Source organism: Dreissena polymorpha, chromosome 4 (genome assembly GCF_020536995.1).
Source record: "Dreissena polymorpha isolate Duluth1 chromosome 4, UMN_Dpol_1.0, whole genome shotgun sequence".
In the NCBI taxonomy this organism is placed as follows: Eukaryota; Metazoa; Mollusca; class Bivalvia; order Myida; family Dreissenidae; genus Dreissena; species Dreissena polymorpha.
This window is the reverse complement of record NC_068358.1, coordinates 127,762,205-127,789,584: the sequence shown is the minus strand read 5'-3', so window position 1 is coordinate 127,789,584 and position 27,380 is coordinate 127,762,205. Positions and strand designations below refer to the sequence as shown.

The following is a 27,380-nucleotide window of genomic DNA, read 5'->3' as shown; positions in this document are numbered from 1 at the left end:
AATCCGTCGTTCCGTATTATACTTTAAGTCGGTGTACCAGATTCATTTTACATTTTATGGTGATGGACACTTTTTAACACCCGGCGACTTGATATAATGTACAAATGCATGTTTTTATCGTGTACGTATATATCTCTGTGATTGTGAGGATTCGTTCATTCAGAGCGACAGCATCAGACACTACCAGAGGCCGCCAACCTCAAACTACCAATGGCAGAACTACTAGATCTACACCTTGGGTACTCCGATAAGTCAACGGGGTAATCTTACAACAACAACAACAACAAGGCACACTAGCCTGATTTCATATCTGTTAGTGTGGTTGTTATTTTTAAGTATGTAGACGCCAGATTTAATACATGAAGATAAATGGGCGACACGAAATTACCACGCACGACAGGGCGCAGTCGAACCCACTGTGCGTCCGCTGCATACATTTTGTTGCTGCGTAACCCTGATACAGTTCGGCATTATTTTTGATAATAACGGTGCTGATATAAACATTTCCCATTAAAATGGGACTAAGCAGTAACCGTGGACGCTAGTATCGTACAATTGTTTCTTTTCTATACATAGCCATTTACTGATAAAAATAGGTAAGTTGAATAAAATAATAACCTATGTTTAGAAACTGATATGCCATTTCTATATAACAGCGTTTGCATATTCTTTTCTAAAGACTTTTTTGCAAAAATCAAGTTTCTGCATGTTTTTGGCGCATTTTGGTAAGTTTAAAATAAATAATAAGATAATTTTTAACAAAATATTGGTAGGACGCTTTTGAATGTCATAAGAAGAGAATGCAATGATTTGAGCAAAACAAGAAATATCTTTAAAAAAGATATACAGCGTTGATTGTTGTTGGAGTTGGTGAAAGGTAAAGAGTTTAATGAATGAGATCAAAGATAGTGCATGTCTTTTCTGTAGACTGTACAGTTCTTAGCTGCACTACACGGAGAACGGGATGTTACGCGGAGTTTTTGCGGCTTATTTTAAATTATTACATATTGCTTATCATATATCTATAGATACAAAAATGAAAAACAAAAGAAGAATGGAAGTGAAATTAAAACATGTAAGTCAACCGGCAACACGCTAAGTATACATACATATTTTAAATATTTATACTCGCGTTCTTCGAACAAATCTGTTTAAGTGGTGTGTCCTGCATTGCTATTTGATTTGATTATTAACAGTATAGGGAATCATCGCGCTCATGCTTAACAAATTGGTCAAAATGGTTGAATAATGCTTGTTTAATTAATCAAAAATAATATTTATCATGGTATTGTTGAAAACACATTAAAAATCTATGATCGACCTACCATAGTTATATCGCCAAATATCTTCATTGAACATATTTCTGATCTAAATACAATTCCAGTTCACCTATTTCACGCGATTGACCTTATCGCGATGACGTCACAAAAGGGGCAGTCCCTTAGCGACGGTGAAAACAATGCCCTAGATACGGTCAATTTACTATGCTGATTGAGCACCTCTGCTGATATTTCGTCAATTGCATTCCTATTGGGAAGTCGATAGGTAATTAAATGTCCTGTAATTGGTGTTTAAAATGTCTTTTGACTATTATGAAGGGTTAGATTGCACTTCGAAAGCCCGATACAATCAGAAAATAAAACTTATTGGACTTAACGAATGTCGGTACAAATTCCAAGCTGGATGTTGGAAAAATGACCCGGCCAAGTGGCCGATGATCGAGTACGGCGACATTCATGATTAACTTTCTCACTGAGACACCGGGTAAATTCGTTTATTCTGTAATAATGGGAGTATCCTTGTAGATGTTGATGTAATGTGTATTGTCGTTCTTTTCAGGGTTCATTCATCTTCGAACATTATAATTATATTTCTACTATGTCAATTTATCATGCTAATGTGAAGCTGTAAAATACGTAGGGACATGACTTACTGAAAGCCTTAGTTGTGTTCATTGTAATGAGTACGAGTGACAAATATTAAAATTAACACACATATATCTGTATAAATATTTGTTTTTCAAAACTTTTTTACCCCCGTTGCTGTCAAACGTAATTTCTTTTTTATGATGTCGATCATTTATTGTCGTAACATTAAATCTTAATAAGGAATGACGTCTTTTTAATTAACTGATACACGCTAAATACGTTACTTTGTTTTTTTACGTAAATTTTATAATTATTAAATACTTGAATAAATTAATCGGGCTAGTATCTTTACGGTGTAAATTTCTGATAATCTAAATTGGACATGACTTTATATTTGACCATATGTCACATATCTAATTTAAGCAACTGTTAAGTACATCGGCGTTAATTATTCATCCAAATGACTGCTTAATACTACCAGAAAGAGGAGACATGGTGGCATCTATCGTGTTAAATGACACTGTCTGGACCACCCAGTGTGGTTTATGACACCTTTTTATACGCCCGTATAAAATACGGGACGTATTATGTGAAACCCCTTGGCGGCGGGCGGGCGGGCGGGCGGCGGGCGGCGGGCGGAAGGCATCACTTTGTCCGGACTCTAATTCAAATTGTATTCATCCGATCTTCACCAAACTTGGTCAGCAGTTGCATCTAGTTGATATCTAGGCCAAGTTCGAATATGGGTCATGCCGGGTCAAAAACTAGGTCATAGGGTCAATAAGTGCATTTTCAAAGGGGCCACTTTGTCCGGACTCTATTTCAAATTGTATTCATCCGATCTTCACCAAACTTGGTCAGCAGTTGTATCTAGTTGATATCTAGGCCAAGTTCGAATATGGGTCATGCCGGGTCAAAAACTAGGTCATAGGGTCAATAAGTGCATTTTCAAAGGGGCCACTTTGTCCGGACTCTATTTCAAATTGTATTCATCCGATCTTCACCAAACTTGGTCAGCAGTTGCATCTAGTTGATATATAGGCCAAGTTCGAATATGGGTCATGCCGGGTCAAAAACTAGGTCATAGGGTCAATTAGTGCATTTTCAACGGCGCCACTTTGTCCGGACTCTAATTCAAATTGTATTCATCCGATCTTCACCAAATTTGGTCAGAAGTTGTGTCTAGATGATATGTAGGTCAAGTTCAAATATGGGTCATGCCGGGTCAAAAACTAGGTCACGAGGTTACTTAGTGCATTTCAAGCATTTAGCATGGTGTCCGCTCTCTAATTGAAGTAGTTTTCATCTGATCTTCACCTAATTTGGTCAGAAGTTGTGTCTAGATGATATGTAGGTCAAGTTCGAACATGGGTCATGCCGGGTCAAAAACGAGGTCACATAGTGCATTTCAAGCATTAAGCATGTTGTCCGCTCTTTAATTGAAGTAGTTTTCATCTGATCTTCACCAAATTTAGTCAGATGTTACATCTAAGTGATATCTAGGTCAAGTTCAAATATGGGTCATGCCGGGTCAATAACTAGGTCTTGAGGACACTTTCAAGCATTGAGCATGGTGTCCAAAACCTTCGAACGGGCGTATCTTGTGACAGTTTGGCACTCTTGTTGTCAGTTAAGTTTGGACAATATTTGATCAAAACGAGATAATCGGATTATGCAAAACAAAGGGGCAATTAAACACCAGAATACAAAAGCTTACACGATTTTAAGACTGATGCAAACAATCAAATGAAAAATATTGCATTTAATTTAATTAAATGTTTATTTAAGGTGTCGGCGTGTTTTATACAGCAACTGTATATTCAATTATTTCGGCATTAAAATTTGGCTTAAATGACTGCTCAGTATGACAAGAGATGACATAGAGGTATCATAAATTGTGTTTATTGACCACATGTGGTTTATGCAGAGCCCCAAGTATAGGTCCCCAGCTGGCTTTATGACACCGTGTTTTCTTTGTCTGGACAGTATCCGACCATAACGAGATAATCGGTTTGTGATGAAGAAAGGGGCATTCAAATACCTAACATGCGGAAACAAAAAGTGTCGAAATTGGTGTGAATTAAATAAAAACAATAACATTTATCATAAGAATTTATTTAATACGTAACAAGGTAATAAGGTAACAAATATAGAGGTTCAAATCAGCTACTATATGTTGCATATATTTAAAATTTATTGGTTGTTTGTTTTCATCCTTATTTGTGTTCGTTCATTAAATTAAATTTATTATGAAAGAATTTCTATTTCTGGGTATTTTTATTCTAAAAAATGGTCGCGAAGATGTGCCTTAACTTAAGAAAATTGCGAGCAGTGTTAAATATTTCAATGCAAATAAAATGGCGACAGCACTTTTGTTTTCACCGTCGTCAAGGGGCATGTAACTCTAACTGACGCAAGTGCCCGGATGTTGCGATAAGGTCAATAGCGCCTATATTATACAACGATCCATTTACTGGCCGCGAACTGACCCTGTTACCTTGCGGGTTGGAATGCAATGCATTAAAGAGAGGTCACGATTCCACTGCTGGAACGACAGCTTGTTTAAAACTTTATACTTTTACATGTTAAATGTTCAAATTCGGAAACAATTTAAAATGGTTTCTGTCCAAAACGAATATCAGGATATGGAAAAATGATACTTTTATGAACTTAAATATACTAGTTCACAGACAGGAATATGGAAGTTATTACTCAATATGAGAACATAGCCTTTAAGTACAAACGCTCTGGTGCAGACAATCCTCTGAATATAAAGGGTGCACGCACAAACTGTATTGATGTCAACAGTTGAGTGTGAAACTGTTCTATCTATCAAGCCTTTTCATTAGAGATAAAATTGTTTCTTGCTGAGCACGCAGTAAAACAGTGTTACAAAGACGCAGACATGCTTCCAATGTTCTGGTGGTATGCTCAAATCAGCCTATGCAATAAATGAAGTGTATTCATTCGTATCTAGCTGAGGGAAATTTTTTATTGGACACTTACAAAGGTCAAGTAAGGTGAAAAGCTGACTTAGACAGCTACACCGAAAAAAAAAAATATTTGGTTAAAACATGTATTTTCAGTTGAGACAAAGCTTTAGCCTTTAGTAAATTGGGATCTTCACATTTTGTAGTTTGACCTTTGGGCTTCAAAATAGTACACACATTTATGTGTAATATGTGGATTCTGAGCTATTTTCAGTTTGGGGAATAATCAACGTGCATCTGTTTGGGGCTGAATCCATGTTGCGTCTTAGTATCTAATGCCAATTTCCTGTATCAAAGTAATTTCACATGAACTTTGATTTTTTCTGATCAAACTTATATCAATATCATATGAAGACATTATTAATCCATTAAATGCAAGCAGCTACCACCACCTGCTAATTGCAATAATCATGTCTATAATTTTTGATTTGGTATAAAAGCGTTGCATGCCAATGTGTTATTGTAAAATACACCAAGGGTTTATGAATGGATTTTTTTTTGCATATGAGAACTTGACATATTTTTATATTTAGTGTAACTGAAGGAGCATTGTCCCATTATCCCTTTTTTTCTATGACAAAACTATAGTTTGTTTAATGATGGCTCGTTCGTTTAGTGAACATAATTAGGCTTGATTGATCCTTGTCGGCTTGGATACTACTTAACAGTATCCTGGGTACGGAAATTATACTAAAACAAGTTGTTTTTTTAAACCTTCAATTGGAAATTGAGTACTATTTGGAAAAAATTATACTTTTTCCATTGCGAATACGGGCCAAAGTTCAACAACAACAATAAACACACTGATGGCCTTAGTAATATGGAATAATATGACAATTATTAATGCATTGTGTATGTCAAAACAGATTTATTTGTACTGTACCAACTTTAATAATCATTACTGGAAAGTAGCTATCATTTCAATAAAACTGTTATTAATTTAAAAAAAACAACAACATGCAATGCATGAAAAAGTGAAAGTCATGTACACATAACATAGTCCTATTTTCGTGCAGATTATGCTTGTATTAATAATTTTACATTCAGATCAGTTTTAGTAAACAAATAGTATTACTTCTGTTTATCATAAAACAATTTAACACTGGCTAATAATACAGTTATAATCAAATCAGCACTTTAAGGGTTTAATTAGTTTTTCCCAAATCAGTGGACTTTTTAGGGAAAAAGAATCCCAAACCTGAAATTCTATTTTTTTCCCAAAATTGCAAGAAAAAATCCTCCACATGGACATAAAAGGTTAAATTTAGTCATAAAGCATTTTGTCAGGGCTGTTACTTTCATTAATCAGTTTAAAAACAACTTATCACAAATTAGGAGACTGTTTGTCACGTGTATCAACCGTCGCCCTGCTTCAAAGGTCAAGGTCACACTTACAGGTCAAAAGTCAAATTTAGTTTTAAAATAGCTTGCTTTTTTTTTATATGATTTGAGTTTTGAGGCAAAAAGGATTTTGAGTGCATCTATGTCCTATAAGTAACTGTAAATACTAAGGGATTGATTTTTAGTCATCATTGTAGTTAATAGAAAAAAGGCAGCAGTTTGTCTCAGACAATTTTAGTTTTTATTCATTAACTCGTTGATGACTTAACTACATCTGTGGGCGTAATATGTGCTGTTTCATCATGTTTACTACTAAAACAATAATAACATTGTTTTTTCCAGCCATTTATTATGCCCCCTTCGAAGAAGAGGGGGTATATTGCTTTGCTCATGTCGGTCTGTCGGTCCGTCCACCAGGTGGTTGTCAGACGATAACTCAAGAACGCTTGGGCCTAGGATCATGAAACTTCATAGGTACATTGATCATGACTCGTAGATGACCCCTATTGATTTTGAGGTCACTAGGTCAAAGGTCAAGGTCACAGTGACCAGAAATAGTAAATTGGTTTTTGAATGATAACTCAAGAATGCATACGCCTAGGATCATGAAACTTCTTGGGTAGATTGATCATGACTTGCAGATGACCCCTATTGATTTTGAGGTCACTAGGTCAAAGGTCAAGGTCACGTTGACCCCAAATAGTAAAATGGTTTCCGGATGATAACTCAAGAACGCATACGCCTAGGATCATGAAACTTCATGGGTAGATTGATCATGACTCCCAGATGACCCCTATTGATTTTGAGGTCACTAGGTCAAAGGTCAAGGTCACGGTGACCCGAAATAGTAAAATGGTTTTTGGATGATAACTCAAGAACGCATACTCCTAGGATCATGAAACTTCATAGGTAGATTGATCATTACTTGCAGATGACCCCTATTGATTTTGAGGTCACACGGTCAAAGGTCAAGGTCACGGTGACCTGAAATAGTAAAATGATTTTCGTATGATAACTCGAGAACGCTTTTGCCTAGGATCATGACACTTCATAGGTACATTGATCGTGACCCGCAGATGACCCCTATTGATTTTCAGGTCACTAGGTCAAAGGTCAAGGTCACAGTGACAAAAATAGTATTCACACAATGGCTGCCACTACAACGGACAGCCCATATGGGGGGCATGCATGTTTTACAAACAGCCCTTGTTTGTGATGCTTTAATGTAAAACATAATTCTGTCATTCAGTTAACAGTTTTTAATGACCGGTATGCAAGAAAATCTGATATGTAATGATTAAACTCAAAATCTGCATAAGGGTAATTAAGCAGATTTTCACTACCTGGTGTATTGATAGAACAAAAGTTATTAATGCATGACATAATGAGATGTGAGAGTGAAAGAACTCCAATTTTCCTTACGTTAGTGTCATATACAAGCACTGATAGTATAAAAAATATACATTTTGTCAAAATTGTGTACATTACTGCGCATATGTACATGAATTGGAAACTGATAGTAGCCCACTAGAATGTTTGCTCAAATAATGTTTCTGGGGTCAAAATTGGTCATACAGGGACCGCCAGCTGGCATTTTCATGGTATGTTTACGGGTCAGTTAATCAGACCCATTCCCAAACTGAAATTAATTTTAAAAAATCCCAATTTGATTCTTTTTCCCAATTCACCCCCACCCCCCAACAAAATACATCAATAAATGTTTTAGAAAGAAGTGTCTAATGATTATTATATCTCAGTTTTATTTCAATTATATATAACAAATTATATAGATATAATGTATATGATTTTGTTCTCCCAATAAGTAATTAACATTTTTATAAAGAGTTATATTAAATTAGTTTTTCCCAAGCCAGTATACTTTTCACACAAAAAAATCCCAATCCTGAAAATGATTTTTTTCCCCAAAATGGCAAGGAAAACGCCTGCCCAGGAGTCTTATAATTTATAATAAATAATTTATTTAGATTTATAAAGAACAATTATAACTTTTCACATTATCTTGTCTTTAACTGCTAGGTCTAGAATATTTTGCATGCAACTTCCCATAGTATTTCTCTACAAAATTGTTCAAATCATGCCCCAGTTGTGTAAACTGGCCAAACCCTGGAGCATATGGTACATATAGACTAATTAGGCAAAACCACTTCATTAAAAGGAGTTTGTTTAAAAAGGTGGTGGTAGTAGTTTTTTTGCAATAATGGTAGTCAGGGCTCAATTTGAAGTTTTTTTGCCACACAGACATTTTTGCGATTGATTTATTTACCAACTCGCACAAATTCATCTCTACTAGCAATTACAGTCAGCCTAGTGAATTACTCCCTTTCGACAAAGTTTATATTTATTTCTTCTACAAATTGTCCTTTAGCTGCAGTTTTCTAGTGTAGTATTTACATTTGAGCAATTATACCAACTCCTTTAGGTTAATCATAAAACCAAGCCCACTTTTATTCTGGTAGGAGCTACTGCACACTGTTTATATACACTGTAACTCCAATATAGTGCGGCACATTTATAACGCTGTGTCCAATATAGCGCGGGGGGTCCTTGGATCCCATTTTTTCTTCAACCTTCCATTTCTGATTCAAATCCATGTTATGCAACTTCATGTATTTTCTGAAAATTCAAAGAAGCAGGCGATCACAGCTTGCTACATGTAGCTTTATCCGTCTGTTTAACTAATTTTAATCCATTAGAGGTTAAACGACACTCGACAGCTAATTGGTTCTAATCTGTTGTGTAATGTCAATAAAAGTGTGAAAACTCGTGAGTCTGTGTTTATAACATGTTGTCCCTATCAGAGCGGTTCTGTGCGCTAATTTCAATAAGGCAAGTGCAAGTGGAATAATGATCAAATTAAAGTTATTTAAAACGATTACCTGTTTATGTTTTGTATTTATTGTGTATTGTATTTCATTGGATAAACTATGGCTGTGTAAGTGTGTTATTGTTTTTTTTAATGCTATACATGCTTGATAAATGAAAAGATCTTTGTGTATGTTTAATGTTTCACTACGTATACGAAAAATAAATTAAAAAATCCTGACGATTTATTTACATGCTAACGCAGTGTAATGGTAAACAGAAATGCACTTCAATTTTTGCAATTTTTTTATCAGAAAGTCCACGGAAAGCACGTTTTTTACATGATGCGTATGACGCAATAAAACATTAATTTGTACATAAATCCTATTGCATTCAATCTAAATTTAAATTCGCTCGTCCCATGAAAGCTGTGTCCCATAATGCACTGTACTATTTTTTCTGAAAAATGGCGTAGGCATATGAATTTGTTTATGAAATTCGTAAACATATTTCTTGTCATAAATGTTTAACATTACTTTTTCGTAAGTGATGTTGTAATTATATTGGATTATCGGATAAATGTGCACATTAGAAAAGCGGTATGTTTACTGTTATCGTTCGATTCGGTTTATATGCATGTATTTGCTTATGACAACAACCATGACAATACACAGGACCTATATTATAGGCTATACTATACCTGTTTTTATTGCCCCCTTAAATAAATAAGCTCAAAACTTATAACGCTGTCTGCAGAGCTCCAGATAAGAGGCGTATCTGCGTATTTACGCATTGAAAAAATAAAAAAACGCATTAAAAATCGGCCCAGTACGTAACGAAACGCAATACAAATATTGGTACGTATTTTAAATCTATTAAAGTGCGTAACCGGTTTAACCAATAATCCAGTTGAGTTTTTATTGTAAGTTAACCTTTAAATCAAAAGTAAGTCAATCAAAATACGCTTGCAATAAAATTGCGGCCCATCATGTTTGTGGATCAAAAAAGGGACGTTTTAAGCGACCATTTTCTTTGTCAGTTTTCCACGGAAATGGAAAATACCCCCTTAATATTCCTAAATACCCTTTATGGCTGAAACAAATGAGTAAAATATGCTTTAACAATAATATCAGGGGGTGAAATACCCTTTAGACTAAATCCTTATCTGGAGCTCTGGCTGTCCGTTTATAACGCTGTTGCGTGGCTTGAACCCCGTCATCCACGTTATATTGCAGTTACAGTGTAGTTAGAAATGTTTTTTTCTCAAAAATCCTAACACAGGTGAGCGCTTTAGCCTCAGGGCCGGATCCTGAGAGGACTCAGTTGGGGGGGCACAAGAGTTGTTGCGCATATCTAGGGGGGGTCCGGGGGAAAATTTTTGGTTCCTAGATCGTCTGTGGTGCGTTTTGGGGCTATTTCCTGAGCAAAATAAAGACTATTTTTATACTTTATAATGGTGCTTTCAACATAAAGAAGTATAAGAAAATGCTGTGTATAAATAATGTTAATTTTTTATTTCCAATTGTGATCGGCATTCAATTGTTCAACAAGTAACAAATACAAACAAACAAAAATATCACAATTTTCAAACTGTTATCAGGAAAATGTACAAGCTATCACTCTCTTTAACTTAACACAAGTCATTGTCTTTATTGCTAAAATCAGACTCCAAAATACAAGGCAGTTTCATTTTTCTTGGATTCTGTCTTTCAAATTGCTTGACAATGTCACTAACATTCACATCAATGTCCCTGTGCACTGACATCAGACACAGACCAGTGAGTCTTTCTTCCCCCATTGTTGAACGACAGCTTGTTTTTACATTCCCTAACATTGAAATGCTCCTTTCGCATTCACAGCTTTTCACTGGAAATGTTGCTGCAATTTATGCAGCACTTAATATTGAAGGGGGATTGGGATCATTTACCCACTTACACCTCCAGCACTCAATGTCTGCCTGAAGTGTTCCTGGTGAAGGGAGGTCATCTAAGTAGTACTCCAGACTGGTGTTGTCCAGGTCCTGTCTTACTGATGGAATAAGGAGGAGTGCAGAAGAAGCCCTCTCATGAAGCGTTGTGAAACGCTCACTAAACTGCTGCAGCAGGTGGTCCAGAAATGGAATGGTTAAAACCGTCTTGTAGTATGTTTCTGGAGTGTCTGCTGGGATGTTGTTTCGTTGTGTCTGTCTGCCAGTCATCGCCTTGGGATTGAAGGGTCCACTCTGACAGCTTTGGCTACAACCACAGCCTCCTCATTCAGACAGCCATGAAATTTAGATTTAGATTTAAATTTTGCATCTTTCCAGTCCCTGAAAGGGCTGTTGGTTAGAGCACCACGAGTTCCATCTGAGAAGGCCACACAATATCTACAGAATGCCCCATCTGTCTTTGCACTGTACACAAGACCAGGATACAAAGTGAGCCAATTTTGAACAAAACTTCTGTTCTTTGAACCAAATTTTGTGGCTGGAAATGTTGCTGGCATTGGCCAAAATGTAGTTAAAAGCGCAAACCTTTGATGTAGGGGGCTGGCAGCTTTAACCTCACTTGAGCTGGTTGGTTGGCTCTTACAGTCATGTTCATGATGTGTTCTGAAACAAAAAAAAGTGTTGTTAGAAATGCAAAATTCAGTTAAATTTACTTTGCAAATATATTAATTTTCAAAATATTTAATTATACTGTTGGTCCGATTATTATTTCAATAACCATTGTTTATAATAAGCGTGATAAAATATGTATGTTATTAATTGAAAACTCAAATGCTGAAAAAAGTGCATAAAATATTCAATAAAGTTCAATTACTGTCATTAAAATAATTTCTACAATGCTTATATAGAGCAGAACATGCATATTTAATTGAATTGTCTTATTTATCATACTATCAGTATAAAGAAAGTTGTTAATAAATTTAAACTTTTTGTTCTTTCATTGCAATATTTTAGAGTTAAAAATTTAACAAACTGAATAAACGTAATGCAATTAACGGATTATAATACCAAAATATTTTTTTAATTAATTCTCACCTTAGGCTCAATAACTTTGGCTCCGAGTCTGTCTCTGTGTTTTTTGGTTTTTTGGATGGACCAAAAAATCGATCCAGCGTTGTTGCCTTTCGCTTCATTGTGATGAAGACAATGCTGTGAAACGCTGTATTATATACCGCAAGAAACGTCTCCATATATAACGTCCCCATGGTTATGACAATACACTGTTAATTGTTATACTTGCCTTCAAAACAACGTTCAAGATCAACCAGACGCTTATTGAATGTAAATGACAGACGCTCACTGTTATCTAGACGCTTTAAATCTACGGCCGCAAAGAGTTTTTGCTACGGTGATAATTGAGTGTTAACGTATAAAAGGTGCCCCCTGTGGATAGTAGACGGTAAGGTTGTTAAGATAAAAAGCAGGGAGGGGAGGCACTTCCTTTGTCGGAAATCGGGGAAATCAGAACATCTGGCCATGTTGGTTTCACAAACACACACAAATATTTTTTTTTGTCTTCAGCCCCTCGTGCCCCCCCCCCCCCCCCCCCCCCCCCCCGGTAAATCCGTGCCTGAGCCTGACCCTCTTGTATGAATGAATAAGATGTAATTTACTCAAAAATGGTGAAAATGGTAATTTAACATCACTGAAAAGTGTGTACAAGATTATTTGGAAGATCAAAGTACTGACAGTACTGGTGTGACGATGCTTTTGAAAAGGATGGATATAAAAGCATCAATTTAAGTTTATCTACATCTCCACAATTGTGTTTGTGGGTACGAACATTTTGGGTACGAAAAAAACGGGTACGAACATTTTGGGTTAAAAAATTATGCCCCAAAAAATTGGGTATGAAAACAAAATTCTGGAGTACGGGGAAGTAGTACCCGTGGGGAACTTTACTCATTCAGCGAAACTGGGAGGCGGGTTACATTCTGGATCAAATATAACAAGAAATACGTTAATTATACACGTTTTCATTCGCAATTTATTTACAGAATCACGACAAATGTCAAATACAATACAGAAAATGCATAGTTGTTTCATTGATTTATAAACATATAATGGATTGAATATAACCGATTTAAAATTAACGTTTTCAATCTATTATGAAATCTTTTCCCCAGAATATGCTGTCCTATTTATAGCTGTGCTTCCTTTACCTTTATCAACGATAATCAGCGAGGTATGCCGATTAGAAAAATCGAGCTATCTCAATTAGACTGGCTCGGTCTTTTACATAGGTCGCCATTGTGAAGATTTTTTTCATGGAATGATAACTTAGACGAGCTGCTTCGCAGCATCGTCAAAAAATGGCAGGAGTAAAGATACATCATTTTCCCTATTATAACCTTCAAATATATAGACTGGATGATATTGGGTTTTGTTTGAATCAACAGACAAAATATTGTTTAATGATCATCTATTGTTGAATGATTAAATGTCAGGAGTACAGATGTGTGTTATCAAATTACTCATGATCCATAAACATGATTCCTATTCATCTCTACCCATGACAATGGATTATTTAATTTAACAACATGATATTTTTCATGGTATTTTTCATTTAATGAAGTTTCTTCATAGCAAAAATCTAGTTTAGGCAGCAGTGATTTTTATGTTCCCCACTATAGTAGTGGGGGACATATTGTTTTTGCCCTGTCTGTTGGTTGGTTGGTTGGTCTGTTGGTCTGTTTGCGCCAACTTTAACATTTGCAATAACTTTTGCAATATTGAAGATAGCAACTTGATATTTGGCATGCATATGTATCTCATGGAGCTGCACATTTTGAGTGGTGAAAGCTCAAGGTCAAGGTCATCCTTCAAGGTCAAAGGTCAAATATATGGGTCAAAATCGCTAATTTAATGTACACTTTTCCAGTATTTCAATATTCAAGATAGCAACTTGATATTTGGCATGCACGTGTATCTCATGGAGCTGCACATTTTGAGTGGTGAAAGGTCAAGGTCAAGGTCATCCTTCAAGGTCAGAGGTCAAATATATGTGGCCAAAATCGCTCATTTTATGAGTACTTTTGCAATATTGAAGATAGCAACTTGATATTTGACATGCATGTGTATCTCATGGAGCTGCACATTTTGAGTGGTGAAAGGTCAAGGTCATTCTTCAAGGTCAGAGGTCAAATATATGTGGCCCAAATCGCTTATTTTATGAATACTTTTGCAATATTGAAGATAGCAACTTGATATTTGGCATGCATGTGTATCTCATGGAGCTGCACATTTTGAGTGGTGAAAGGTCAAGGTCAAGGTCATTCTTCAAGGTCAGAGGTCAAATATATGTGGCCCAAATCGCTTATTTTATGAATACTTTTGCAATATTGAAGATAGCAACTTGATATTTGGCATGCATGTGTATCTCATGGAGCTGCACATTTTGAGTGGTGAAAGGTCAAAGTCAAGGACATCCTTCAAGGTCAAACGTCATATAGGGGGACATTGTGTTTCACAAACGCATCTTGTTTTTGCTAAAAATTACCACCGATTTTCGGCTGCTTCCCAATCGCAAAAATCACGTTTTTTCCCAATTTTTTTTTTTAAGAAAGTGTCTTTTATGACTTATGATTTCTTAAGTCTATATCTCAACTTTTTAATTAAACATCCTGCAAAATATATACCTTTAATATAGTCCTTTTTGTCGATAAATAATTCCCAAAGTTGCCACTTTTATCAATTAAAACAATCACAATTTGACCAGACTCCTTTTCCCAAAATGGCTAGAAAAACCCCTGAACATGCACATAAAAACAATTTTAATTCTGTTACTTATAAACATATTTATAATGCTATATTTTTCCTAATTTCATGGTTTATCGCTCTATTTTTCCCAATTTCATGGTTTATCGCGCCAATTTTCCCAATTCAAATGGCACAGGCTGTAACAAATAAAAGCAAAAACAAATCACTGGGCAGAAAGTTCTGTCCCTGATTAGCCTGTGCAGACTGCACAGGCTTGTTTGGGAAGACCATTTTAATATGCACATGCATTAAGCATTGTTTTCTCAGAGCAAGGCTACAATGTATCAATTCTTAAATAAGCTCCAAATGCAGTGAAAACAACAATTATTGCAATGTTCATTGTTACACTGATAAGCTAGAACATTTCTTCAAAACATGTATTGTTTGTTCAGTAGATTCTCTAACTTATAGAGCCTCCTTCAACTCCTTGGAGAGGCTCTCAATGTTTTATTGTGGAAAACACTTTCAAATTAGCTCAATCTTTGTGACACGACTCTCTTATCAGGGACTTATTTACTGTTCGATAGGACTCATTGATTTTGGGTGTTGTAAATTTGCATTTTTTTCTCTTGTTTGGTTAACAACTTGATTTATTGGTAAAGAATTTGTAGTGATATTGGTGTAAATGATTAATTGGATGGTAATGGTGAAAATAGGTTTATAATATTATAAAATGATTCTCATTTATCATTTATTATATTTATATTATTTTTGCATGCTGAAATAAGCTTTATATTGACAGACTCTAGAAAATGTAAATAATAATATTAGTTATCTTAACTTGAGTAATTTATCTGTAATGTTCACAGCATAATATCAGTATGTTTGCTTTGCAAACAAATCCACCATAGGACTCTTTTTGGATTTCGTCACATTCTATGCGGCTCTCTTTTGTTTGTGTTGGGATCAAAGTTGGTCAATGAAAAGGCAGTTGCTAGAATACATGGGGTTATGTGCTTTTCAAGTAAGCTGTGAGATTGAATGTTATCAATGTAGAGATTTCGAAAATTTGTATCAAAAGTTTAATGGGTGGAAATTAGAAGGTAAGAAATATATTTTCATAATGGACAGCACTAACACTGCTTTAAAAACAGAATGCTTGAATTGGAAGGTACCTTTTTTATAACAGTTCATCAGGCAGATAACTTAATTTTATTTTTATCCAATATTTTGGTAAATTTGAGGAAAATAATGCCTAGAATTATTAATTATGATGCCAAATTCTAAAGAAGCTTTAACAAAATAATCTCTTCTGTGTTCAATGTATTTATTATATTTTTTTTTATTACAGGTATTTTGAGTGAACACAAGTCATTTTAATGAAGTCAACAAGTTATCTTTAGATTGTATAACCATGGCAACCACAAAGCTACCATCCACCATTGGCGCTCCAAAATCGCAATACAAGATTCGCTGTACGCCGGGATCAGTACTCATTGGTGACCGAGAGTTTCTGTCAGCTACCGATGCTCTTGAAGCTTATCTCAGTCAATATGATCCACTGGGATTTGCAAATCAGCCTGTCTACAAGCGCACTGTTAATGACCTTTTGACCCCTAAGTCGACCCTGCACATGACCGCTGAAAGGTCATTGGAGACTGGGGTCAGGGCAACTGGAACAGAGATGCGATTGGCTGATCAGAAAGATGCCATTAACGAGTCCTTATTAAAGATGAAGAAAACTGTGGCTCTAAAGGCAGAAGGTAAGTTTTTTAATAATTCATACATGTTTTTATTGACCTAAATTTCCACATTGAAATTGTTGTGTTATGTATGGAATGTAATGTATTGTTATATATTAGTATGTGCACTGAGGTCCAAACTGGCCATACCCCAGTGGTCACCTGGGCCCTTATTCACTAGAGCTGCAACGATTCACCAACAGCTCGATTCGAATTGATTTCGATTTCAGACACTCCGATACCGATTTTTTCGATTCGATTCATCTTCAAACCTAGTTTTATCATATATTCACTCTTCTGCCTCAAAATAAACATTTCTGTTCAAAAGTGTCGCATACCTAGATATCTTGGGCATTTGTCAAATTGTGTGTTTGTTTGATATAGTTTGGTTGGTTCAACAGTGTTTTAAAAACCGTTGAAAGTGTGTTAAATTAACAGTTGTAAGAAATATTTTGCAAGAAACTGCCAATTGTCTTTCAAACTATGTCAATATTTCAATAAAACACATAAAAAAGGATAGCAAATTAGGACTCAATTTTAATATAAAAAACTTCTGACTAGAAGATTGTGTTGAATACACAATAATATAAAATTAAATAAATAATCATAAGAACATCTGGAATCAGTGGAGTGATATTACTATCACTATTATACTTATATCCAAAACCGCTACGAGCATGTCTACCATTGTTGCGTTACAGCATCACCTGTTACCCGTAGGACAAAGCACATTCTCTAATAAACTTAACAAATTCCCAACAGAAACAGAACTACTTTTCTGGCTGGCGACTTGAGTAGTTGCACTTGTGCTACCTCTTAGTCTTGCTAAATCAACGTTATGTTTGCATCCGTGAAGCACAGTTTACACTTTGCTTTATCGGGAGGGCTACCATCCCGAAACCCAAAATACTGCCACACTTTTGATTTTAGCTTCTTAGGCGCATCTGATAATTTCAATTCGTCGGCCACAACTTGTTCAGCCATTTTGACGCTTTTTCCGAAAGTAGACCGTAACGCGCTTATTGATTGGATGACTAAAGTAATAAGCAGCCAATTGCGCGCGTCGTTATTACAGGTAAAGATAAAACCTACACCTTCCCGTATCAAATAGTCAGAATACAGCGAGCTTTACGTATCTATGTATATATATATATATATGTCTATATGTTAAAGAATGGAATCGAATTTGGTAGGTTTGGTATCGTAATCGAATCTACGCATTTCGAACCGATTTTCGATGCATCGGATCGAATCGGTGCAGCTCTATTATTCACCAATCCATTCTAACACTTAAGAATAAAGAATAGAATTAGAACAAAGAAGAATACGTCCAGCGTTTGAATATGAACAGGCTACCACTGATGTTTATGTCATTAAGACAATGTTCTACATGAAGAATGTTGTAGATAGAGATCTTAACGCAAGGTGAAACTAAAAAATACGGCAATTCTTTAAGTACACTCAAGTGTAAGAACTGTTTGGGGAATACGGGCCCAGTTTTACGTAGACACAGGTCTTTTCCGCTCCATTTTGGAAAAACAACACACTGGAATTTTGGGAATTTAGTGTCGTAAATAAGCTGGTAAATAACGACTATTTTGATAGCATATTATTAAAATTTTACAAAATATTATGAACATGTGTGATAAGTGCAGGTTTTTTTATCTGATTTTGGGGAAAGGGCCTGGACTTTTAAGAGGGGAAAATAATCACGCGAAACGCCAGATTTTTGGGAAAATAAGGAAAGTCTTAAATAATCAATTTAACATATTTTTGCTGTTTTTAAAACAAATTCAAGGCAACAGATAATTTAATTATGCAATATTTTTCTATTTTCTACACTGGATCAGGTTAACTTATATATTTCAAGGTTTAAAAAAAAATAAAAAATATTTTTGTTTTTTGGAATTGGAAATTATTTTTTTTCAATTGGGAAAAAAAACAACCAGATTTGCATTGGGAATGGGGCCGATATTTGGACCCATGGGATAGGGCGGAAAAGGCCTTCAGACATATAATAGACTAAAAAATCCAATTGTCTGAAATTACAAAGCCCATTTCTTTCATATTTTTGGTACGTAGTATTTAGAAGTTGTCTACAAATTTTATTGAAATTATGCCATTTGGGCCAAATGTTCCTTTGTTATGGGTGTCACTAGTTTTACATTGACTGTTTTTGGACAACCTTTTTAAATCTTCTTGACAAATCTGAAACTGCAAAGCTTCCATATTTGGTATGTAGTTTCAACTAGAGGGTTATCTACAAAACATTTGTTCAAATCTTGCCTTTAAGGTTAAAGCAGACCACGCCTCAGATGTCACATTTTTATACCCCCACAAACAAAGTTTAGGGGGGTATATAGGAGTGAACTTGTCTGTCGGTCTGTCGGTCTGTCTGTCGGTCCGTATTAAGTGTCCGCTCTCTAATTCAAGTAGTTTTCATCCGATCTTCACCAAACTGCGTTAGGAGTTGTATCTACATGATGTCTAGGCCAAGTTCGAACATGGGCCTTGCCCGGTCAAAAACTAGGTCAGGGGGTCACTTAGTGCGTTTTAAACATTCTGCATGTTGTCCGCTCTCTAATTCAAATAGTTTTCATCCGATCTTCACCAAACTTGGTCAGAAGTTGTAACTAGATGATGTGCAGGTCAAGTTCGAACATGGGCCATGCCGGGTCAAAAACTAGGTCACGGGGTCACTTAGTGTGTTTTAAACCTCACCAACATTGGTCAGAAGTTGTATCTTGATAATGTATAGGGCAAGTTTGAATATGGGTCATGCCGGGTCAAAAACAAGGTCACGGGGTCACTTAGTGCGTTTTAAACATCACAATGTTGTCCGCTCTCTAATTCAAGTAGTTTTCATCCAATCCTCAACTTGGTCACAAGTTTTATCTAAATGATCTCTAGGACAAGTTTAAACATGGGCCATTCCGGGCCTAAAACTAGGTCACGGGGTCACTTTGTGCGTTTTTTAACATTCAGCATGGTGTCCGCTCTCTAATTCAAGTAGTTTACATCCGATCTTCACCAAACTTGGTCAGAAGTTTTATTGAGATGATCTTAAGGCCAAGTTAGAACATGGGCCTTTCTGGGTAAAAAATTAGGTCAAGGGTACACTTAGTGCGTTTTAAAAATTGAGCATGGTGTCCGCTGTTTTTTGTGAAGACGACATGCAAAATATTATGTGTCAATGCGGCACGTGGGGGTATTCGTCACGTCTGTGACAAAGCTCAAGTTTATATAGACAATGTAGGAAAATAACATTTTAAAATCTCCGCAACAACAAGGCCCAGAGCATTGTAATTTTAGTTTGTAACATCAAATAGCAGTTCTCCACAAAGTTTGTTCAAATTATGTTCCATAAAATGGTTAAAATGGTAATTCCCAATGTTTCATATTTTTAATATATACATAATTAACAAAATGAATTGAAAAATCTAGATAAGGACACCGCCTATTGGTTTAATATTTTGTATATTACATCAGGTATGGGTTCTCTACTAAGGTTAATCTAATGATGACTTTAGGGTGAAATAGGCCACACCCGTGTCATGGTATAAAACATTTTAAATAGATTTCTGTCGTCAAAAGTAGCCCCAAACCAAAGGTTTGGGATGTTATACCAATGAGTGACATTTTCTTACGTAAAGTTTGAGGATCCTCAGAGAGCTCAAGTAATTAAGCCATTTGATACTACTTTAAAAGTAATCTTTCTTTAAAGAGTTTTCTATTTTTCAGATATGAAGAATGGTTGTATGTTTAACTCCTCATAAAAATATGTGTTGTTAATGCACAATCTTTATCTTCAACACAGCTACTATAATACAATTTTCTTATTCTTAGTAACCTTAGCTCTGTACATCTTCAATTAAAATAGAAAAGAAAAACAAAATTCGTAGGACAAAACAGCGTGGTAAGTACGGCAACATGTTCTTGGTTTAGGGGCATGGACATGATAGAGGTAACATTGGTAAAACACAAAATGTAAACGATAATATTTTGCATGATAGTTTGACATGCTTATTTTCATCGAAATGCACATTGTTTGCACAGTTCTGTTTTCAAAACTATACATAAGAAGTTACATGAACATAAATGCAATCAAACTGGCATAATAAATCCATGTCAATTTTAGTATAACTGTTTCACTTTCATAGTTGGTGGTTGTACTCATAATCAATACTCTTCTTGAAGGTTTATTTTTTCAATGTGGAATTTGAAATGTGACATTCAGCTACATGTTGTTTGATACCAGTTACTGTCCTTTCAAAGAACTCTTCCTATTTTTATTTGTAATTGGGCTCAAAGTTTCACACACTGTCATTTTGCTGATTGGCTGGATATCATAAGTGGCTGGGGATAAACACTGCAAATCAGTATTGCACTATTGTTAAAATGAGCCTTGCTCGGGGAAAACAGGCTTATTGCATGTGCGTGAAGTATCTTTCAAGATTAGCCTGTGCAGTATGCACGTGCTTATCAGGTATGACACTTTCTGCTTTTATGGTATTTTTCATTCAAAGGAAGTTTCTTAGCGGTGTGTACTGCAATGGGTGTACTGCACTGGGTGTACTGCACTGGCTAATCTGTTATGACACGTTACACACATACATTTCGTCCCCTTTTCCCTGAGCCTAGCTCATATTATTAAGTGTTCACTTTGGGCTGTTTGTGGCTTTCTTCAATTGCAACAAGTATCACCCACACTGTTGGTTGCATGTGTTTTCTTCTTTTATTAAGTGTCAGTATATATGAAAGTAATGTGTTTTAAACAAGTAAACCCTCTAAAAATGAAAATTATATATAAATTGAATGTTTAAAAACAAAACAAAATGAAATTCAGTTTCTCCAGAATTAAAAAGATATTGAATGATTATTTGTTAATTTTATAAAAATTAAGTTAATAAGTATTATAAAATGTTAGAAAATTACACAAGAAAATGTAACAAAAATTATAAAAAATCATTTAAAAAAATATGCATATAAAACAAACATGATATATCCTAATACATATTTTGTTATCAAGCAAACCAAAACCTTACCTGTTACAGTGGAGGAAGCATTGAATAAATCCCAGGAGTTAATACGCCAGATCAACTCGGACAACTTTGCGAAGAAAACTGACTGCCCAAGCGATATCGGGAGCCTCACCACAGACATCCTGGTATCGATGAACCCTGCTGAGGGCTACACTGACCCAGGGGCGTTGGATGGGGCCCCACAGCCATGGAAGAGCAAGCACATATACGGGTACAAGAGGCCAAGGGCTCGACGCTCCAAGACTTTGAGCAGTCTGCAGATCGCTCACGATATGATGGGTCTTACAGACCCTGTGCCCAATCAGAGCTTCACAGCACAGCCTAGCAGCGGTATGATCCAGGCAACTGTCTCAGCGGAAAGCGTCCTCCCTGATAAGCCTGTGCAGACTGCACAGGCTAATATGGGACGACACTTTAAGCTCATGCATAAAGCCCCAATTGCTGTGAGCAAGGCTCAATTCATGCTGTAATCCTCCTAGGCTCTGTATAAGTCATAAACCTGTTGACTTTTCACTGCAAAAAATTGAATTTTGAGGTTTGAAACTGGCTTATGAGTCTGTACACAAGATTATTGAATAAATCTTTGTAATGTTAATGGTGTGTTACACACTATGATCCTCATTTTGGTTCTCAATAGTACTGTTATTTGATTGTTTATATCTGAAAAACACTTTTTGTGAATGTAGGATATTAAATAACAACAACACTAGAGGTTATTTTAAATCTATAAAAGTATTTGTCTTTCAAATGTATTTTTATGCCCCCAGATCGAAAGATCAGGGGTATATTGTTTTTGGCCTGTCTGTGACAGTCTGTCTGTCATTCATTCATTGTGTGTTTCCCAAAACTTTAACCTTGGTTTAAGTTTGATAACTTTGGCAATATTGAAGATAGCAACTTTATATTTGGCATGCATGTGTATCTCATGGAGCTTCACATTTTAAGTGGTGAAAGGTCAAGGTCATCCTTCAAGGTCGAAAGTCAAATATATGGCTTCAAAGCGGCGTTAAAACTTTTACCTTGGTCATAACTTTTGCAATATTGAAGATTGCAACTTTAAATTTGGCATGCATGTGTATCTCATGGAGCTACACATTTTGAGTGGTGAAAGGTCAAGGTCATCCTGCAAGGTCAAAGGTTAAATTTATGGCTTCAAAGGGGCACAATAGGGGGCATTGTGTTTCTGACAAATACATCTCTTGTTCTCTTAGTTATGCTTTTAATATTCACATATTTGAAATTAAGTGTAAAATATAATGTATTTAATAGGGATGTGAACACATATTTGAAAATCGACAAAATATTAGAATACAAAATTCATGTTCAAATCATCATTTTTAGGCAAACTTCCAAAGAATGTGTAAGTGCAAAGTGGCTTTTTTTTCAGTGCAGACGACTTTAATGTATCAGTAATTGTTAGGATAACAGCTGTCATCAATTGATGAGATGATAATTGCAATACGGGAGTGTATCAGGAAAGGAATGGTGTCTTTATGGGTTTTACATGGCAATTTTGATAGGTGTTATAATAATCTTTTGACTAAGACAATTGACATGTTATTGACAGTTCAGCGTCTTGCAATTAAGACAACAGAGGCAACACAACTTGCGTTAACTGAAAATTGCCAATTGTGTTGATTGCTTTATCCATGTATTAAATCCATGATGATCTAAACAAAATTAAGTTACTCAAATATCAACCAATTAATTTTGTTTGGAATAAGTATCAATTTATTTAGACTGGAAAGTGTATATTTCAACGTCGCCTTATGTTCTAGATACATCTAAAATTTAGAGTTAAAGCAAGTCAAATCGTTTTACAATTCCTCCCTCTTGTGTCATGAATTATTTTACTCGCTCAAGGGTAAGATGAAATACATGAGAATCATTTTGATATGTTTACCGGAAATATCTCATATCTTTTGAAAATTGAATTGAATTAAAGGAAAATAAAGACTTTAAAAATCAATTATCATTGTAACATTATTACTCTATTCCCTTTATAAAAGCCGAATTTAAGGTTGTAGTGGTATTTGAGCCAAATAGGAACAGTACTTCAATTCTGACGTTCGTAAGTTCGTACATAAATGTAAGGTCACAGAATCAAATATTCATATATATTCGTCTCATGACAAAAGAATATTGAATATCATTTTCAGTATTCGTTCCCATCCCTAGTATTCAAAAATAAAAAAAGGATGCATTTTTAACGGAAGACAAATGCTTTATAAGATTTTGAATGGCTTTATTGTTTTTGTGTTGTTGTTTTTTTCAGAGAAGGCAGCAGGGCATGTGACGTTCAAGAATGACACCAGGAAACCTGACAGCAAATATGATGACGAGGTTTCGGTCTTACTGGGAGAGTCACCACTAGACTCACGAATGTCACGATCTCCGAACAAAAATCTACGAGAGAGAAGTCGCTCAGTGTCTCCTTCAATTCTTAAACGAGAACGACAATTGTTTGAGTCTGGATTACGGGAAAAACCCATTCCAGATTACTATACAGAGTTCAATACCTCAGCAGCAAAGGCACCCAGCTGGGTAGATACGATGAACATCTCAGATGTATCAGACTCTGACTGGAAAAAGCGTGACTTTACAGTGTCCAAACCACCCCCAAGTTGGGTGAATGATATAGATAATTCAGACATTACCAGCATCGTGTCACCTTCAAAACCAGTCAAGAAGCTGGCGTTTGAAGACCTTCTCAGACCTCTACCTGTGATCAATACTCAACAGGACTCGTCCTACAACAGTGATGTAAACGACACCCTGCCACCACCTGGGCTCACGTATAATGACTTGGTGGGAGACGCGTCGAAACGGAATACTCAAAATGCAAACAGGAAAGGTTCCCCTACGTTATCGGAAAAACTTTCAAATCTGAAGTCGAAAACAACAGCTGCTTTACAGAAATATCATGACAGAGATAATGACAATTTAAATTTGGACACCCCATCCAGGGGAAGCAATCCATATAGTGGTAATGACGTGCCCAGATGTTCGAGTCTCGATACTGCGGCTCTTATTGCTGGGATTGCTCCCCCACGAAGCAGTGATATTGTAGGAGCATCACCAATCAAGCCAGGTGAGTAGCAGAAAAATATTCTGGAAAAAAGGTCAATTAAGTGGTGTAATGGGAAAACTGGGCATAACATGTGTGTAAAGTGTTGTCCCTAATCTGGGGCAACACTTTACACAAAAAGTGGATTTTTTGTTTAATAAAACTTCTTTGAAACTGAAAATTTCATTAAAGCAGAAAGTGTCGTCTCTGACTGGCCTGTGCAGATCGCACAGACTAATCTGGTATGACACTTTACATATGATGATACAGACCCTCCAATTTATTTTTATTTGGACTTACTTGAATGTAATGTTTCATTTGTTTGGTTGCTTGATAGCATTTAATTCAAGTTTTTTTCAAAGTTGTCATCTGTTTTCTTTTGAATTTGTATACACGTAGAATGTCACTGGCAAATTTCTATACTTGGCAGAATGACAGTATGAAATTTTGATCTCAGGTGTATGAAAAATAATTTTTGATAAAAAAAGCACTAAAGTAAATTTCTTATATATTAAAATATTGTTTGGCTATTTCCTATATCTTTATGATTACATTTTTATATGACAAATTATAAAACAACTTTATTTGCATACAAATGTGATCTTAAGTTTTCTCTTAAATGCAATCAAAGTTCTTCTTTAGGTAATTTACAGTATTCTCTGTAAATACTGGTCCATTTAAAGAACCTGAAAACAAGCTATGTGTCTCCTGCAACTTTAAATCTGTGATTCATTCCTTGCTGCACATTGCAGTAGCTGGTGACAATGACAGCACAGTGACGGCCCATGGCAGCCCAGACCGAGCCCGCGCCCGGAGAGCCCGGTCCAGGAGCCCTGATACTGACATTGTGTTAGAAGGCGACCGGCCTTGGGAGAAAACTGTCCCTTAGTAAGATTATTAGCTTCTTTTCTTGTGTTTGTTTGACAGCTTGAACAGTGTATGGCTAGTAAATAGAAAAGTTAATCAATTTTTCCTTAACCCATAATATTTATACACAAATAGTAATTATCGGTATACTCTTTTTATTTATTTGCCAAGGACTGTTACTCATTTCCTCATTCCTTATCAAGAGACCTATACATGTAACTGACGATTGCTTGCTTGAATCAGAGGTAGGAAGAGAATGGTCGAAGAAATAAGTTCATGAGCAATCCGTTCGCAAGTTATGTGGTTACGCCTTGACATGAATTAGCAAGTCCTTACTTGACAGTGCTGTATTCTCTGAGCTCTTGGAAAACTGAGCTAAATGCATGTGTGCGCAGGCTAATCATTCTTTTTGGCTTTTGGTGTTTTTCGTTTAAAGGAGATGTCTTTTTTTAGTTAAGGCAGAAACAGGCTGTCAAGCGGTCATACTTTTTCCTACTTTTTCCTACTATTTCCTACTTTTTCATCAGGATCCTACTTTTTCCTATTTTTTTACCAAATCTTCCTACTATTCCTACTTTTTCATTTTCAATGGAGAATTTTATTTTTTTTAAGAGTTTATTTAGTAAACTTGCAGGATGAATGAATCTTTTTGGAGAAAATGAACTTAATTGGAAACACATATTTACCATGCCATATAAAGCAACTATTGAAAGCACACTGAGAAATTTTCAATATAAATACATCCATAGAATTATAGCTACAAATAAATATCTCTTTAAATGCAAATTATCTAACTCAAATCTGTGTGACTTCTGCAGTGAAAACATTGAAACTATAGAACATCTTTTCTGGGAGTGCAAACACATCCAGCCTATTTGGAATCAATTAATATCTTTTCTTGAACAACATCAACTAAACGTTAACCTATCTTTCTTAAATGTAAGTTTCGGAATTAACTCATTGAAATCAATAGACTGTAATAATATTGTGAATTGTATGGTTATATTGATGAAATATTTTATCTTAAACATGAAGTACAAAAAACAAGTACCAAATTTTAATTGTTTTGTCCATAGTCTTAAACTAAAAATCCAGATTGAGAAAGAAATAGCCCTCAGAAATGACACATTACAAATCTTTGAACAAAAATGGAATCGGATTAAATTCTCATAATGTTTTGTCCACTTATATACATTTCACTCTAATGCTAGTTTATCTCTCTAAAATAGTTTTGTTTATTTTTTTTATTATTATTTTTTTTTTTTCAATCTGACAAGACCATTGTGAATATACAACAAAACACACAAGCCCAGTATGCTTTCTTCCGCCTTTACACAACTTATCATTTTTCATAACTATTCCTCTGTTATTCTTTTCTTTTCTCTCTAAAAAAATATATATTATATTAGCATATCTTGTATAACATGTCTGAACTTTATTGCTTTGTACAATCACTATGTTGTATGATCATATACATGTTTACATTGTATGTATGATATTGAATAATAAAAAAAAAAAAAAAAAAGGATGAATGAATCTATGGCATGACTGTATCCCTGTTAAGGTGCATTCATCTAGATGAGACCTGACAACCCATGCTGACTATCTGCTAGCACCTCTTCAGGAGCATAAATATTTATTTCTTATGTAACTTTTAAAATTATTGACAAGTTTTTTTTTAAAGTAACAATAGTGCCTTGTTTACTTCCTTAGCATTTGTACACTGCAGACTTCACTACCTTACACAGTTCTCAGTGATGCAAGAGCTGAGGGAACCCATTGTTTATTCCAGTTTTATTTTGTTTCCATTGACAACAATTTGACCAAACCTTATGCATGTTTACATGATATTGCTGTTTGGAATGTAGAGATATAGAGATACATGTATTGTATGAGTGGTTACAATGTATGTAATATGGAATTTATTACACAAGTTATTGGAAAAAAGATAAAA

General features: G+C 35.4%; 1 protein-coding gene across 50 annotated transcripts in view; it reads left to right on the top strand.

Moving 5' to 3' along the window:
• The first annotated feature begins 474 nt into the window (after positions 1 to 474).
• LOC127876359 (uncharacterized) overlaps positions 475 to 27,380 on the top strand; it is a 40,142-nt gene continuing 13,236 nt past the window's right edge. For 49 of the 50 annotated variants that reach the window (XM_052421526.1, XM_052421515.1, XM_052421485.1 and 46 more), the window contains exons 1-5: positions 475 to 596; positions 16,060 to 16,471; positions 21,505 to 21,822; positions 23,768 to 24,583; positions 25,312 to 25,447. In XM_052421526.1, coding sequence (XP_052277486.1) covers positions 16,123 to 16,471; positions 21,505 to 21,822; positions 23,768 to 24,583; positions 25,312 to 25,447 — 1,619 coding nt within the window. In that variant the 5' untranslated portion in view covers positions 475 to 596; positions 16,060 to 16,122. The remainder of the gene's footprint in view (positions 597 to 16,059; positions 16,472 to 21,504; positions 21,823 to 23,767; positions 24,584 to 25,311; positions 25,448 to 27,380) is intronic. The other variant, XM_052421527.1, reaches the window with a different exon arrangement.